Genomic DNA, 16229 nt, shown 5'->3' with positions numbered 1-16229 from the left:
ATCCAGCCAGTGAGTCAGCAGTCTGTGGAGTTGGGAGAAGCCCCTTTAAGGAAAGGCCGGCAAATAAGAGCTGCTGACTCCAGGCAGTTCCTGCCCTGTGTGCATCCCGCCATTTCCACTTCCCACCATCCCTGTCGCTAGGACCCTGGGTGCCAGCCACCCTCCTCTCTCAAGCTGAAATTATTGTAATACTTCTCACTGGTCTCCTTGCCCTCCAATCCCACCATCGGCCATTCTCAAAACAGCAGCCAGAGGGATCCTTTGTCACATCATGTCCTCTTTCAGCTCAGAGTCCTTTACTTTCATTGAGGGAAAAGGCCAGAGTCCTTGAACTGGTCTGCAAGGCCCCCATTCTCTCTCCATCCTTCCCTCCCTCCTCTCTCTCTTGCTCACTCCACTCCAGCCACACGTGCTTCCTTGCCGTCTCTAAAACACCATCCCACCTCAGGACATTTGCACCTGTTGCTCCCTCTCTCCAGAATGCTCTGCCCCCAGACATCTGAATGGCTCACTCCCTTCCACTGCAGATTTTTATCAAATGTCACCTTCTCAGTGATAACTTCCCCAATCACTCTATGTAAAATTGCAAGCCCCAGCTCTCCCAGCCCTTCTGAGCCCCCTTCTCTTTTTTCTGCCCATCGCACGTGTCACTGTCTAGTGGGGGTGGAGGTGGGAATGGGTCAGCAAACTCCAGCTCATGGGCCAAATCCAGCCCCCAGGCTGGTTTTGTAAATAGAGTTTTATTGGGACCCTGCCATTTGCTTATTGCTTACATTCTGTCAATGGCTTTCCTGCTCCTAAGTAGTCATGACATAGACCGAATGTCCCACAACATCATAAATATTTGTCTAGCCAGATAAGAAAACATATCTGACCCCTAGTCTAGTATACCAGTATACCACACAGCTGCCCGATTTATCTTATTTGCTCCTTCGTGGGAATATGTGTCCCATGAGAGAAGGGGGTCTAATATGCTCTGCTTACTGGCTGCATCTAGAACCTTCATCTCTCCAGCGGGAGTTACTGCCTGGCCCACAGTAGGTGCCCAGTGATATTTGCCAGATAACCCCTGGCGAGAGAAGAGGGCATTTAAAACTGCTTCTGCTCGTTCACTCTGCTGCTCTCGTTCTGCTTCACCTTCAGCACGTACGGGGACGAGAAGATGAAGAAGGTGGGGATGGGGGGCCTCCTGCGTCCATTCACCCCCGTGCACAGCTGCATCATTGCGCCCTCGCTGCCTGAGGCTCACATGTAAGTAGTCCCACCTCTGGCTCATCTGCTTACCATGCGAAGAAGCCAAGGTCAAATGACTCAGACAGCTGGGAGCTGTTCCTTTGTCCTCTTGAAAGGGACGGGGAGCCTGGGGCCAGCAGTGTTACGTGGTGTATAAAAATAACAGAAAGCAAACATGGGGGCTTAGAGCTAAGTGGCAATCCAGCTGGGACTGAGTCATTCCATTCCTTACCACACCAGACGCACTAATGTCAAATAGTTTGCAAAGCCTGATAAAATCTGTCTGCGGCGTGCGCCTAGCAGATGTCTCACCCAGGGCTCCGGGGACATGTTTTCCCCAAGACTCAAGGAGCTATTTCCCAGAGAAGCCCCTGCCGCCTTCTGAGCCAACCCCAGGCACAAACTCATCATTGCGTGATGTAACAGGGGCTAACCAACCCTCCAAAGAATACTTGGGCTTTCCAAAACCTTGACATCTTGTTCCCCTCCTATCTGTTCCAGAGAATTCTAAGGCCAGCTTTTTCTTTTTCACTAGTTAGCACTTTTCAACTGGGAGATTTCAGGCACAGAGATAGAAATTGACTGTAAGGCAGGATTAGGATTGCTCAACCTCGGCACTATTGACATTTGGGGACAAATACTTCTTTGTTGGGAAGGACTGTCCTGTGCACCGTAGGATGTTTAGCACCATTCATGGCCGCCACCCCCTAGTGCCAGTAGCACCTCCCTCCCCAGTTGTGACAACCAAAATGTCTCCAGAGATTGCCAAATGCCCCCTGGGGGCAGAATCACACCCATACCCCCAGCCCTCCCATATAAGAACTACTTTAGGGCAATGAACATGGTGCACTGGATTCTGTCTGCTCATTTGTCAACTATTTATTAGGCCCCTACAGTGTGCACAATAAAAATGGCACTACTGACTGCTCTGTGGGCTCTGTCTCAGTCCTCTCAGCAGCCCTTTTGTGTAGGTGTATTATTATCCCATCCCTGCAGATGAGAGAGCAGAAGCTCAGAGAGGTGTACTAGCCTGCCCAAGGTCACAGAGCTCAGCGTGTTGCTGCACTGGGGTTTTAAGCCAAGTGTGTCTGACTTCAGAGCCTGACCTCTCACCACCACACACGACACAGAAGGTATATCCCAAGGCTTTACCTTTGAGGAGCTAGTGATATATTTGGACAGCCAAGTCTCATGTACTTGAAGAGTGAAATAATGCAGGAATGAAACTGTAAGACAAGATGGCAGATCCTTAATGAGAGCACTTAGTTCGTGGGTGGAAGATGGCACCATCACCACCACCATCATCATCCCTATCACCACCACCACCACCATGTATTTGGACACATTGCTATCCCTTACTAATATTTCAGCTTTTGATGAGCCCCACTCCATACTCTCCTCCTATCTCCCTTTGATGAATATTATGACTGGCTTCTTCATAGACTTATTTGTTCAGGGACATTCCAAATGGCAGCCTCAGCTTGATGTTCTTAAAACATCTCCTTGCAAAAGTAGTCTTTGCAATTTCTCATAACGTCCCATGGAAACACTTGCGCTTTTGCCTTTCTTTTCCATGGACAAGCCCTCTGAAACCAAGTGGTGTAAATCAGTGGTTCTTAGGCTTTCACTTGCATTTGAATCATCTGGGGCTCTGGGCTTGGGTGCGGGGATAGCAAAATAAGGAGATGCCTGGGAAAATGCATATTCCTAGGCCCCACGCCCATTTCCTTTGGCCTGAGCAAACTGAGGTTTAAATCAACTGTGGACGTGACTGGAGAGTTTCTTGCTCATCCTCCTTCAGTGCCACATGGGGAAACTGAAGCCCAGAGAGAAGGCAGAACCTGCCAAAATGTTCACAACAGGAATTCTGATCTCCTGACTCTTAAGTCAGACCTTTGTATCAAGTTTGTTAGATGATGATGGTGGTGATGGGGGTGATTATCACAGTGGTGGTTGTTACTATTCGTTATGCCCTAGACCAGGGATCAGCAACCTTTTTCTTAAAGGGACAGACAGTAGATATTTTAGGCTTTGCAAACCAGGTGGTATCTCTCGCAACTACAGTCATCCCTAGGTATCTGCGTGGGATTGGTTCCAGGACCTTCTGCCGATACCAAAATCTGTGATGCTCGAGTCTCTTATGAGTATAAAATGGGGTAGTGCTGTCAGTCCTCTGTATCCACAGATGCAGAGGGTCAACTGTACTTTACCTTGTTGTCGCAGCAGGAAAGCTACAGTGAATGGATGTGCCCGTGCTCCAATAAAGTTTTATTTGCAAACAAAGGCACACACTCCTTCTCTAGATTGAAGGCTGCCCCTTCTTCTCCTTGGCTGTTCAAAGGCTCTGGCTGCATTTGATGATGGTATCGGCATCTATTGCTGTATTACAGACCACCTCGAGGTGGAGTGGCTTAAAACAGCAACCGTTTATTCTTGTTCAAAGTCTGCAGGTCAGCTGGGTGGTTCTGCTCATCTCATCAGTTCAGCTGGTCCTGGCTGGGCTTGTATCTGTGTGTGGTAAGCTGGAGGCTGGCCCATCTAGGGTGGCCTCATGCCCAGGTCTGTTGGTTGGTTGGCTGGTTGGTTGTTGGCTAGGGTGGCAGGAGTGACTGTCACTGTCATCATACAGCAGGCTAGCCGGGCTTGTTCCGTGGCTGTCAGGAAGGGTTCCAAGGACAAGAGCCTAAGCACTCAAAGCCTCTTAAGGCTTAGGCTCAGAATGGACCCAAGGGCCTTTCCACCCCATTCTACTGGCCAAAAAAGACATCAGGCCTGCCCAGATACAAGCGATGGGGAAAAGAAAGATTCCACCGCCTGGTGAGAGAGATGCAGAATCACCTTGTGAAGTGCACGGATGCAGGGAGGAGTGGGGAATCCGAGCAGTTTTGTCATCATTCTATTGAAAGGCATCAGGGCAGAGCCTGCCTGGTCAGTTCTCAAATTCTCAGTCTTCACGTCAGCCGAGGTGGATCCGAGCCTGGTCAGTCCCTTCAAGACCAGTGCGATTGATCCCCAAACCAGCTGAAGATTCTGAATTGACTGTATGGGGATCAATTCAATCACGCCAAGGAAGACTGGGCCTTTCTTTATCTTTTAAAAAAAAAGAGCTGGGGCACAGTCTGTAGGAAGGAGGACAGCCCCTCCTTTCCTCTCAGAGATGACTGGCCTGTCCTTACAGCCCTTCCTGAGCGACTGTGCAACAAAACAGTGCCTGCAGCCACTGTCTGGGTTTGCCCTTGGCAGTCAGCATGGGGTGCTTTGTAGCATTTGCTGATTTCTCTTGGTAAAAGTTTTGAAAAAATGTTGTTTTTTTCTCAGGGATGTTGACCCCCACTCGTATTCTGGTTGGTATAGCAGTTTCAACAGAGAGGGCTATTCAGATGCACTGACCGCTAGGTGCTCCCCCAGAGTTCTGAGCACAGGAATCTTAGAAGCAGGCTTTGTGCACCCTGGTCAGCGTTTTCATCTATTATGCCCCACATTTAAGAAAATAAATGCTTTCTCTTTTAATTTGACAAAATCCAAGATATTGTGCTTTGACCTGACATACAATCATTATGAGAAAGGAGCGATTTCTATCAAGCATGTTTCTGGGGACCCTTTCTTTCCTTCTCCCTTCCTTTCTTCCTTCCTCTCTCCCTCCCTCCCTCCCTTCCTTCCTTCCTTCCTTCCTTCCTTCCTTCCTCTCTCTGTCTCTCTCTTTCAGTTTGCTTCACTGCATGTTAGATGAGAGATCATTGGGTTTGAGGCACTGTATTTTTTCATCAAGACCTTATTTTTTTTAGAGCAGATTTAGGTTCAGATCAAAATTGAGGGGAAGGTGCAGAGATTTCCCATTTCCCTCCTGCTTCCCCCATTGTCGACATCCCCCACCGGAGTGGGACGTCAGTTACAACTGATGAACCTACACCGACACATCATAGCCACCTGCAGTCCCTAGTTTACATTAGGGTCCTCTCTTGGTGTTGTATATTCTATAGGTTTGAATGAAAGTATAACGACATGTATCCATCCACTCACGTATTATACAGAGTATTTTCACTGCCCTAAAAATCCTCTGTGCTCTGCCTGTTCATCCCTCTCCCCCTCCCCGCCCTGGCAACCACTGATCCTTTTACTGTTTCCGTAGTTTTGTCCTTTAAAAGCATCATATTGTTGGAATCATACAGTATGTAGCCTTTTCAGATTGGCTTCTTTCACTTAGTAATATGCTTTTGAGGTTTCTCCTTGGCTTTTCATGGCTTAGTAGCCCATTTCTTTTCTATGCTGAATAATCGTCCATTGTCTGGATATACCATAGTTTATTTATCCGTACATCTCTAAAGGTTGCTTCCAACTTTTGGCAATTATGAACAAAGCTGCTATAAACATCTGTGTGCAGGTTTTGTAAGGCACTTTCTATATATATAAGCAGAGAAAAAGGTCCAGACCCATTGGATGAAACCCTCTTCTGCTGAAAAGGGCGTGAGGGCTCTACCCTATAATAAGGGACATCAACACTGTATTAAAGCACAGATTCAGGAACCGGACTGTCTGGGCTTAGATTCCAGCTCTGCTGCTTGCTGCCTTTTTTGACCTTGGATAAGTTATATGACCTCAATTTCTTCATCTGAAAAATGGGAATACTAATAGTATTTTCCTCACAGTGTTGTTATAAGAATGACTTTAATTAATGGATGTAGAGCACTTAAAACAGTGTCTGGCACAGAGTAAGCGCTCTGTGGGAAGTGTTTACTATTATTGTTATTTTGCTGTTGCTGCTACTATTCTTTGTTATCTCTGTGGTTGTGCATATGAGAATTGTGCCCAAATTATCAGCTCTGGAAAGCGTCAGATCCAAACCAGTTTATTCCCGCCATCTCCCATTCAGTAACCAGAAATGTATTGAGCCTACTCTGTGCATACCTGTGATGGACAAGACTCTGTAGCTCACAGGCTTGTGGGCTGCAGAGACAAGTAAACAAGTAGTTACAAGAGAGCAGGGACACAAAATGTAGGGACAGAGGGACACATTGTAGGGTTGCGGGGGTGCTTTAGAACCTCTTCGGAGAGAGGATGCTCGAAAAATCAAGGAAGGCTTCCTGCTGGAGGCGACATCTGAGCTGAGACCCAATCATGGAGAGGCAGAGGAGGAGGAAAGGGAATGTGTATCAGGAGCAGAGAACAGTGCCAAGCACCTCGCCTCACTTTCACTAGAACGATTACTGCCATTATGCAGATGAGAAAACTGGGGCTCAGGGAAATGAAGTAATTTGGCCAAGACCACATAGCTAGTAAATGGCAAAGCTAGGATTTTAACCCAGTGCAAAGAGATTACGTACGGTGAGCTTGCGCTACAGAGCAGAATTTCACCAGGCTGCAGGTGGCGGCGCAGGGGTGAGAGAGGAGACTCGAGGCTGGGGAGATGGATGGGAGTCTCCCATGGGATGGGGTGTTGGTTTGCCAGGGCTGCCATAACAAAACCCCACAGACTGGGTGGCCTAAACAACAGTAAAGGTATTCTCTCACAGTTCTGGAGGCTGGAAGTTCAAGATCAAGGTGCCCACATGTTGGTTTCTACTGAGTCGTTTCTCCTTGGCTTTCGGAGGGCTGCTTTCTCGCTCTGTCCTCACATGCTCTTTCCTCTGTGAACATGTACCCCAGTGTCTCTCCGTGGGTCACGGCTCCTCTTCTTCTAAAGACACCAGTCAGATTGGGTTAGGACCCACCCTCTTGGCCTTATTTTAACCTCATCACCTCTTTAAAGGTCCCCAATACAGTCACATTCTAAGGTACTAGAGATTAGGACTTCAGCATATGAACTTCGGGACATAACTCAGTCCACAGCAGATGGTTTAGGGAGTCTGAAGATTTTAAGCAAGGGAGGGAGAGGGCCAGGTTTGTGCCCGTTCCTGTCACCTGCAGAAATGAGTCTGATGCTCACATGCCTCTCGTCCCCCTGTGACAAAGCAGATCCCACCTCGCCAGTTAACTGCCTTACCCGTCCCTCCCCAACCGCACTGGACACAACGGAACGCCCAGGCCTGCCGGGGCTCTGAGTCGTGAACAGAAGAGGGGGCGTCTCCCTGGGCTTTTCGCAACTTCCTGGGGTCACAGTGAGGGTACAGGGAGGTGTCTGCACAGGGCTGGGCACATGGTACAGCCACTGCTACTGTTGGTACCCAGAGCTGCCAAAATGCGCTTACCTGTAGGGACCAAGATGGTGTAAAGGGGGAAGACACAGACAGAACTGGGAGGGCTGTGGGCTGGCGGGTCCTTTAAATTAGAAGTGAGGGATGAGTGGGTGCTTATTATTAGAAAATAACTTGTGGATGGAAAAAAAAAGGAAGGAAGGCGCTCTAGATGAAAAAAAGAGAGACAGAGCTGCTGACTCTAGTTTTCCTAAGACCCGGTGGACACGGGAGTGGGGTGCATGGGGGCAGCTCCCCTGCAAGCAGAGTGGCATGGGTGCCTCTCAAGAGGCTCTCCGGGATACCCCTGCGCCCGCTCCACACTTGAGCCCCAGGGCTCGGACTCCACCTTCTGAGCTGGGGCCTTCCTGGAAGCTGGAGGGTGGATTCCTGCCTGCCCCTCTGAGCACAGGCCCAGGAGCCCTGGGGAGTATCAATCAATACAGGAGCAGTTTCAGAGAAGAGCAATTGCACAGGTTGGTAATGGAGGCATCTGGCCCATTAGTGTAAGTGGAGAAATCATGCAGGGAGGGGCTGGCTAGTTAGGACTCCCCCCTCATTTCCAGGAAGAATGCAGGCAGCAGGTTAACCCTCTCCTGACCTTGCTCTCGGGGTGGCCACTCATTTGGCCCCATCAGCACCACAAACAGTAAGAGCTCAGGTCCACAAAAGCACCGTCTCTGGGATTAAACAGATGCGGGTTCAAATCCTCACTAATCCTAGCGTGACCTCAGGCAACTCTACCTCTCCGAGTCCCTTGTCTGCAAAGAGGACGGAATAAAGGCACCCTTCTTATAGGGTTGTCGAGAGCATTGAATGGGATATTCAGGCCCCATCTCTGTCACCAACAAGCTGTGTGACCTGGAGCAAACCGATGGCCCCTCTCTGAGCCTCAGTTTCCTCTTCTCTAAAACTCACATAATGATTCCTATCCGGCAGGGTTTGGGGAGAAATAAATAACATGTGTCAGGTGTCCTACCCAATGCCTGGCTCATCGTAATACAGAATGCCCCCCAAATCAGAAAATACAGGTTAGACCTATTTTTAAATGGTGTTTTAGTTACATTTTCAAATCATGTGTTCAATGTGGTTTTCCTCAACATCCAGCTACATTTGGGGGCAAAGGATTTATACGTTTAAAGCAGTGGGTCTAGTTGTTAATTGGGGTGGAGAGAAAGTACAATAAATACACTAGTTTCCTTGTGTTTCCGGACGTTTTGGACCCTGCTAGTGTATTTATTGTATTTTTGTCAGATGAAGAATGGGATGCCTGTAGGATGTTCATTTCCTTCAGTCCTCTCGTTTGCCTGAATCAAGTCCTCTACCTGTGGGACACCCTCCCTTGTCCCTTCCCACTGTGCATGCAAATCCCCAGTAACTGGCATAGGGTCACCTTGTGTCAGATCACAGCTCTGCCGCCTACTGGCCCAGTGACCTGCACAAGTTCCTCATCTCTTCTGAGCCTCAGTTCCCTCATCTGTAAAATGGGGCCAATAAATAGCTCAGGAGCCCACTGGGAAAGTTTAATGCTGGTGCATGGGAAATGCTGCCACACGCCTGGAGCCTGGAGACAGCTCTCCAGCTGGGAGCCAGCACCACTCCTGTCTCTGTCGCCACTGTTGTGAAGAATGTTATTCTAACAGGAGCCCCCTGGGCTTCCTCCCTCTGTCTTTGCAGCGAGCCCATCTTCCGCCAGCTCTGTGCCCTCCACTGGCTCCTGGAGGCCCTGACTATCGACCACACTCACCACACCATGAAGCCCGTGATCACCTGCTGGAATCCGAAGTAGGTCTCAGCCCTTCCACCTGCCGTGTAACTAGCAGGAGACTGGGCCGTGGGGAAGGAAGCTCCCATGGGTTCTCTTCCTCCTACTGCTGTTTCTTGGTGGGTGGGTTGCTTTAGGAGTGCTACTATGTGGGGTCCAAACAGGGGTGAGCTGGAGCCAGGTCGTACGGGTCATGCGGTGGTGACAGCCCCCCGTGCATCCCTCCCAGCATCTCTCCCCAACTCCACATCGGAAGCTTGAAATGAATCAGCCACGGTGGGAGTATTTATACCACAGAAACTGGCCAGCTAGCCCAGCCCCGCCCTGGAAGCACAGCTAGATCTCTCTCCAGCTCTATTCTTGGACCATGTCTCCCCAACGCTATTCTTCATTTGTTCCTTTTCTTTTTCCTCCTCTCCCGCTCCCTTTTACTTCTCCCATTCTCCATGTTTTTGTGTTTTCCCTTTCTCTCAAAGTTTTGTTGTGTGTCTTTTTTTTTATTATTATTATTAACATCTTTATTGAAGTATAATTGCTTTACAGTGTTGTGTTAGTTTATGCTGTATAACAAAGTGAATCAGCTATATGCATACGTATATATCCATATCCCCTCCCTCTTGTGTCTCCCTCTCACCCTCCCTATCCCAGCCCTCTAGGTGGTCAAAAAGCACTGAGCTGATCTCCCTGTGCTATGCAGCTGCTTCCCACTAGCTAGCTATTTTATATTTGGCAGTGTATATATGTCAATGCTACTCTCACTTCATCCCAGTTTACCCTTCCCCCTCCCCATGTCCTCAAGTCCATTCTCTACATCTGTGTCTTTATTCTTGTCCTGCCCCTAGGTTCATGAGAACCATTTTTTTTTTAGATTCCATATATATGTGTTAGCATACGGTATTTGTTTTTCTCTTTCTGACTTACTTCACTCTGTATGGCAGACTCTAGGTCCATCCACCTCACTACAGATAACTCAACTTCGTTTCCTTTTATGGCTGAGTAATATTCCATTGTATATATGTGCCACATCTTCTTTATCCATTCGTCTGTTGATGGACATTTAGGTTGGTCCCATGTCCTGGCTATTGTAAATAGTGCTGCAGTGAACATTGTGGTACATGACTCTTTTTGAATTATGGTTTTCTCAGGGTATATGCCCAGTAGTGGGATTGCTGGGTCATATGGTAGTTCTATTTTTAGTTTTTTAAGGAGCCTCCATACTGTTCTCCATAGTGGCTGTATCAATTGACATTCCCACCAACAGTGCAAGAGGGTTCCCTTTTCTCCACACCCTCTCCAGCATTTATTGTTCGTAGATTTTTTGATGATGGCCATTCTGACTGGTGTGAGGTGATACCTCACTGTAGTTCTGACTTGCATTTCTCTAATGATCTTGCTTTGATTTATGTCAAAGAGTGTTCTGCCTATGTTTTCCTCTAAGAGTTTTATAGTGTCTGGCCTTACATTTAGGTCTTTAATCCATTTTGAGTTTATTTTTGTGTATGGTGTTAGGGAGTGTTCTAATTTCATTCTTTTAAATGTAGCTGTCCAGTTTTCCTAGCACCACTTATTGAAGAGGCTGTCTTTTCTCCATTGTATATTCTTGCCTCCTTTATCAAAGATAAGGTGACCATATGTGCGTGGGTTTATCTCTGGGCTTTCTATCTTGTTCCATTGATCTATATTTCCAGTACCATACTGTCTTGATGACTGTAGCTTTGTAGTGTAGTCTGAAGTCTGGGAGCCTGATTCCTCCAGCTCCATTTTCCCTTCTCAAGATTGCTTTGGCTATTCGGGGTCTTTTGTGTTTCCATACAAATTGTGAAATCTTTTCTTCTAGTTCTGTGAAAAATGCCACTGGTAGTTTGATAGGGATTGCACTGAATCTGTAGATTGCTTTGGGTAGTATAGTCATTTTCACAATGTTGATTCTTCCAATCCAAGAACATAGTATATCTCTCCATCTGTTTGTATCATCTTTAATTTCTTTCATCAGTGTGATATAGTTTTCTGCATACAGGTCTTTTGTCTCCTTAGGTAGGTTTATTCCTAGGTATTTTATTCTTTTTGTTGCAGTAGTAAATGGGAATATTTCCTTAATTTCTCTTTCAGATTTTTCATCATTAGTGTATAGGAATGCAAGAGATTTCTGTGCATTAATTTTGTATCCTGCTACTCTACCAAATTCATTGATTAGCTCTAGTAGTGTCCTGGTAGCATCTTTAGGATTCTCTGTGTATAGTATCATGTCATCTGCAAACAGTGACAGTTTTACTTCTTCTTTTCCGATTTGTATTCTTTTTATTTCTTTTTCTTCTCTGATTGCTGTGGCTAAAACTTCCAAAACTATGTTGAATAATAGTGGTGAGAGTGAGCAACCTTGTCTTATTCCTGATCTTAGAGGAAATGGTTTCAGTTTTTCACCATTGAGAACGATGTTGGCTGTGGGTTTGTCATATATGGCCTTTATTATGTTGAGGTAGGTTCCCTCTATGCCTAGTTTCTGGAGAGTTTTTATCATAAATGGGTGTTGAATCTTGTCAAAAGCTTTTTCTGCATCTATTGAGATTATCATATGGTTTTTATCCTTCAATTTGTTAATATGGTGTATCACATTGATTGATTTGTGTATATTGAAGAATCCTTGCATTCCTAGGATAAACCCCACTCGATCATGGTCTATGATCCTTTTAATGTGCTGTTGGATTCTGTTTGCTAGTATTTTGTTGAGGATTTTTGCATCTATGTTCATCAGAGATATTGGCCTGTAGTTTTCTTTTTTTGTGACATCTTTGTCTGGTTTTGGTATCAGGGTGATGGTGGCCTCCTAGAATGAGTTTGGGAGTGTTCCTCCCTCTGCTATATTTTGGAAGAGTTTGAGAAGGATAGGTGTTAGCTCTTCCCTAAATGTTTGATAGAATTCGTCTGTGAAGCCATCTGGTATTGGGCTTTTGTTTGTTGGAAGATTTTTAATCACAGTTTCAATTTCAGTGCTTGTGATTGGTCTGTTTATATTTTCTATTTCTTCCTGGTTCAGTCTTGGAAGGTTGTACTTTTCTAAGAATTTTTCCATTTCTTCCAGATTGTCCATTTTATTGGCATATAGTTGCTTGTAGTAATCTCTCATGATCCTTTTTATTTCTGCAGTGTCTGTTGTTACTTCTCCTTTTTCATTTCTAATTCTGTTGATTTGAGTTTTCTCTCTTTTTTTCTTGGTGAGTCTTGCTAATAGTTTATCAATTTTGTTTATCTTCTCAAAGAACCAGCTTTTAGTTTTATTGATCTTTGCTATTGTTTCCTTCGTTTCTCTTTCATTTATTTCTGATCTGGTCTTTATGATTTCTTTCCCTCTGCTAACTTTGGGGTTTTTTGGTTCTTCTTTCTCTAATTGCTTTAGGTGTAAGATTAGGTTTTTTATTTGAGATGTTTCTTGTTTCTTGAGGTAGGATTGTATTGCTATAAACTTCCCTCTTAGAACTGCTTTTGCTGCATCCCATAGGTTTTGGGTTGTTGTGTTTTCATTGTCATTTGTCTCTAGGTATTTTTTTGATTTCCTCTTTGATTTCTTCAGTGATCTCTTGGTTACTTAGTAGCATAGTGTTTAGCCTCCATGTGTTTTTTACAGTTTTTTTCCTGTAATTGATATCTAGTCTCATAGAGTTGTGGTCGGAAAAGATACTTGATACAATTTCAATTTTCTTCAATTTACCAAGGCTTAATTTGTGACCCAAGATATGGTCTATCATGGAGAATGTTTCATGAGCACTTGAGAAGAAAGTGTATTCTGTTGTTTTTGGATGGACTGTCCTGTAAATATCAATTAAGTCCATCTTCTTTAACGTGTCATTCAAAGCTTCTGTTTCCTTATTTATTTTCATTTTGCATGATCTGTCCATTGGTGAAAGTGGGGTGTTAAAGTCCCCTACTATGACTGTGTTACTGTCAATTTCCCCTTTTATGGCTGTTAGCATTTGCCTTATGTATTGAGGTGCTCCTCGGGTGCATATATATTTACAATTGTTATAGCTTCTTCTTGGATCGATCCCTTGATCATTATGTAGTGTCCTTCTTTGTCTCTTGTAATAGTCTTTATTTTAAAGTCTATTTTGTCTGATATGAGAATTGCTCCTCCAGCTTTCTTTTGATTTCCATTTGCATGGAATATCTTTTTCCATCCCCTCACTTTCAGTCTGTATGTGTCCCTAGGTCTGAAGTGGGTCTTTTGTAGACAGCATATGTACAGGTTTTGTTTCTGTATTCATTCAGCCAGTCTGTGTCTTTTGGTTGGAGCATTTAATCCATTTACATTTAAGGTAATTATCAATATGTATGTTACTATTACCATTTTCTTAATTGTTTTAGGTTTGTTTTTGTAGGTCTTTTCCTTCTCTTGTGTTTCCTGCCTAGAGAAGTTCCTTTAGCATCTGTTGTAAAGCTGGTTTGGTCGTGCTGAATTCTCTTAACTTTTGCTTATCTATAAAAGTTTTAATTTCTCCATTGAATCTGAATGAGATCCTTGCTGAGTAGAGTAATCTTGGTTGTAGGTTTTTCCCTTTCATCACTTTAAATATGTCCTGTCACTCCCTTCTGACTTGCAGAGTTTCTGCTGAAAGATCAGCTGTTAACCTTATGGGGATTCCCTTGTATGTTATTTGTTGCTTTTCCCTTGCTGCTTTTAATATTTTTTCTTTGTATTTAATTTTTGATAGTTTGATTAATATGTGCCTCGGCGTGTTTCTGTTTGGGTTTATCCGGTATGGTACTCTCTGTGCTTCCTGGACTTGATTGACTATTTCCTTTCCCATATTAGGGAAGTTTTTGACTCTAATCTCATCAAATATTTTCTCAGACCCTTTCTTTTTCTCTTCTTCTGGGACCCTTATAATTTCAAATGTTGGTGTGTTTAATATTGTCCCAGAGGTCTCTGAGACTGTCCTCAATTCCTTTCATTCTTTTTTCTTTATTCTGCTCCCTGGCAGTTATTTCCACCATTTTACCTTCCAGTTCACTTATCCATTCTTCTGCCTCAGTTATTCTGTTATTGATTCCTTCTAGAGTATTTTTAATTTCAGTAATTGTGTTGTTCATCACTGTTTGATTGCTCTTTAGTTCTTCTAGATCCTTGTTAAATGTTTCTTGTATTCGCTCCATTCTGTGTCTGAGATTTTGGATCATCTTTACTATTATTACTCTGAATTCTTTTTCAGGTAGGTTGTCTATTTCATCTTCATTTATTTGGTCTTGTAGGTTTTTACCTTGCTCCTTCGTCTGTAACATATTTTTTTGTCATTTCACTTTTTTTTTTTTTTTTTGATGGGTGGTGCTGTATTCCTGTCTTACTGGTTGTTTGGCCTGAGACGTCCAGCACTGGAGTTTGCAGGCAGTTGGATAGAGCTGGGCCTTGGTGCTGAGAGGAGGACCTGTGGGAGGCCTCACTACGATTGACATTCCCTGGGGTCTGAGGTTGTCTGTTAGTCTAGTGGTTTGGACTCAGAGCTGCCATCACAGGAGCTCAGGGCCGACCTCCAGCCTGATCCTGCAAGTTTCGTGATGTAGTTAAAAAGAAAAAAAGGAAGAAAGAAAGGAAAAAGAAAAAAAGAGGAGCAGTACAATATCAAAGAATAAAAAACAAAATAAAATTAGAAAGATAAAAAATACATTAGGAAAAATAAAACTATAATTGAAACAACTGCAACAAGGTAAAATAAAACCACAACAGAGAAAAGAAAAAAAAAGGTGGGGGGGGGGGGGACAAGCCAAAAGGAGAGAACAATAACAAAGTATAAAGAATAAAATAAAATTAGAAAAATAAAAGCTTTATTAGGAAAAATAAAAATATAAAAGAATCAACAACAATGAATCAACACGGTAAAACAGAACCCCAATCTAAAAGAGGGAAAAAAAAAGTCTTGCCTATGGGGGTGGAGTTTAGGTGGGGGTGGAACTTAGGCAGGGGCGGGGTTTAGGGTGGGGCGGGACCTAGGCGGGTGGGCAGGTGACTTTGGGTGTGGGGCAGGGCCTAGGGGGCGCAACGGTCAAGTGTGCGGCAGGGCCTCTGCTTATTACCTGTGCAAGGGGAGAACCAGCAGGTGGAAAGGAGGGCATCTGGAGAGTGGAGTTCGGAGTTTGGAGGTAGGGCCCTGTGGGAGGGTGTGTGGGTGAGGTTTAGGCCCAGGGCATTGGAGGGGGTCCCCCAGTGTAGGGGTGGGGCCCTGGGTGGGGGTGTGGGGCGGGGCTTGGGCTCTGCACGTCAGGAGGGAGGCTCCCAGGGCAGAGGATTAGGACCTGGAGCCCAGCAGGCTCCTGGGTGCCTAAGCGGACAGGGAAAGCGCTGGCCCCGTTCCCTTCCGTTCCTTCGCGCCCCTCCCCCACCCTCTCCCCCACCGTCTCCCCTGTCACTAGACCCCTAACCTTGGGTGGGTCCTGCTGGGTGTAGGAACTCCTCCCTTCCCCCAGCCGCCCCTCGGGGGTGCTGGTCCCGGAGGTCTGGCCTTTACTTTTGCTCCCCCTTCCCTCCCTCCCACTCCTTCAGGACCCACGTGGCTGGAGGGCGCCTCTGTGGGCAGAGGATCAGGCCCGGGATCTCACCAGGTTCCTGGGGGCCCAAGTGGGCAGGGGGAACCTGGCCACACTCCCTTTTGATCCTCTGCCCTCCCAGTGGTCCCCCGATTTCCGCCTTGGGGTGAGGGATCCCTTCCCCTCCCCCAGCCACCCCTCAGGGGCACCAGTCCTGTCCTGCCTCCACTTCTCCTCCCCCTTCACTGCCCCCATGCCCCACGTCCTACCCAGCCCCTGGGGGTTCCTCCCGTCCCCTTAGGTGTCTGTGGTTCCCCACCGGTGCCTGGTAGGTGCCCTAGTTTTGAGGAGACGTGAATTCCAGTGTCCTCCTAGTACGGCATCTTGACTCCGCCCGTTTTTGTTTTTGTTTTTGTTTTTTAATGGTGACTGTTTCTCCACTTGGACCGAAGGGAATAACATGTGTTCAGGTCCCAGGAGCAGCTGAGTTTGCTCAGGTGAAAGTTCTAGAACCTGTTGTCTAAGCCAAGAAAAGTGTTAGATGTGTC

At 45.8% G+C, this 16229-nt stretch overlaps 1 protein-coding gene across 1 annotated transcript in view; it reads left to right on the top strand.

Annotated features, from left to right (window-relative positions):
* CCDC60 (coiled-coil domain containing 60) overlaps positions 1–16229 on the top strand; it is a 164574-nt gene that overhangs the window by 114633 nt on the left and 33712 nt on the right. Inside the window, exons 4-5 of the mRNA XM_068563705.1 lie at positions 1144–1251; positions 9081–9188. Coding sequence (XP_068419806.1) covers positions 1144–1251; positions 9081–9188 — 216 coding nt within the window. The remainder of the gene's footprint in view (positions 1–1143; positions 1252–9080; positions 9189–16229) is intronic.

This window comes from Eschrichtius robustus, chromosome 14 (genome assembly GCF_028021215.1).
Source record: "Eschrichtius robustus isolate mEscRob2 chromosome 14, mEscRob2.pri, whole genome shotgun sequence".
Taxonomy (NCBI): Eukaryota; Metazoa; Chordata; class Mammalia; order Artiodactyla; family Eschrichtiidae; genus Eschrichtius; species Eschrichtius robustus.
The sequence above is the reverse complement of the archived record's forward strand: the minus strand, read 5'-3'. Positions and strand labels throughout refer to the sequence as shown.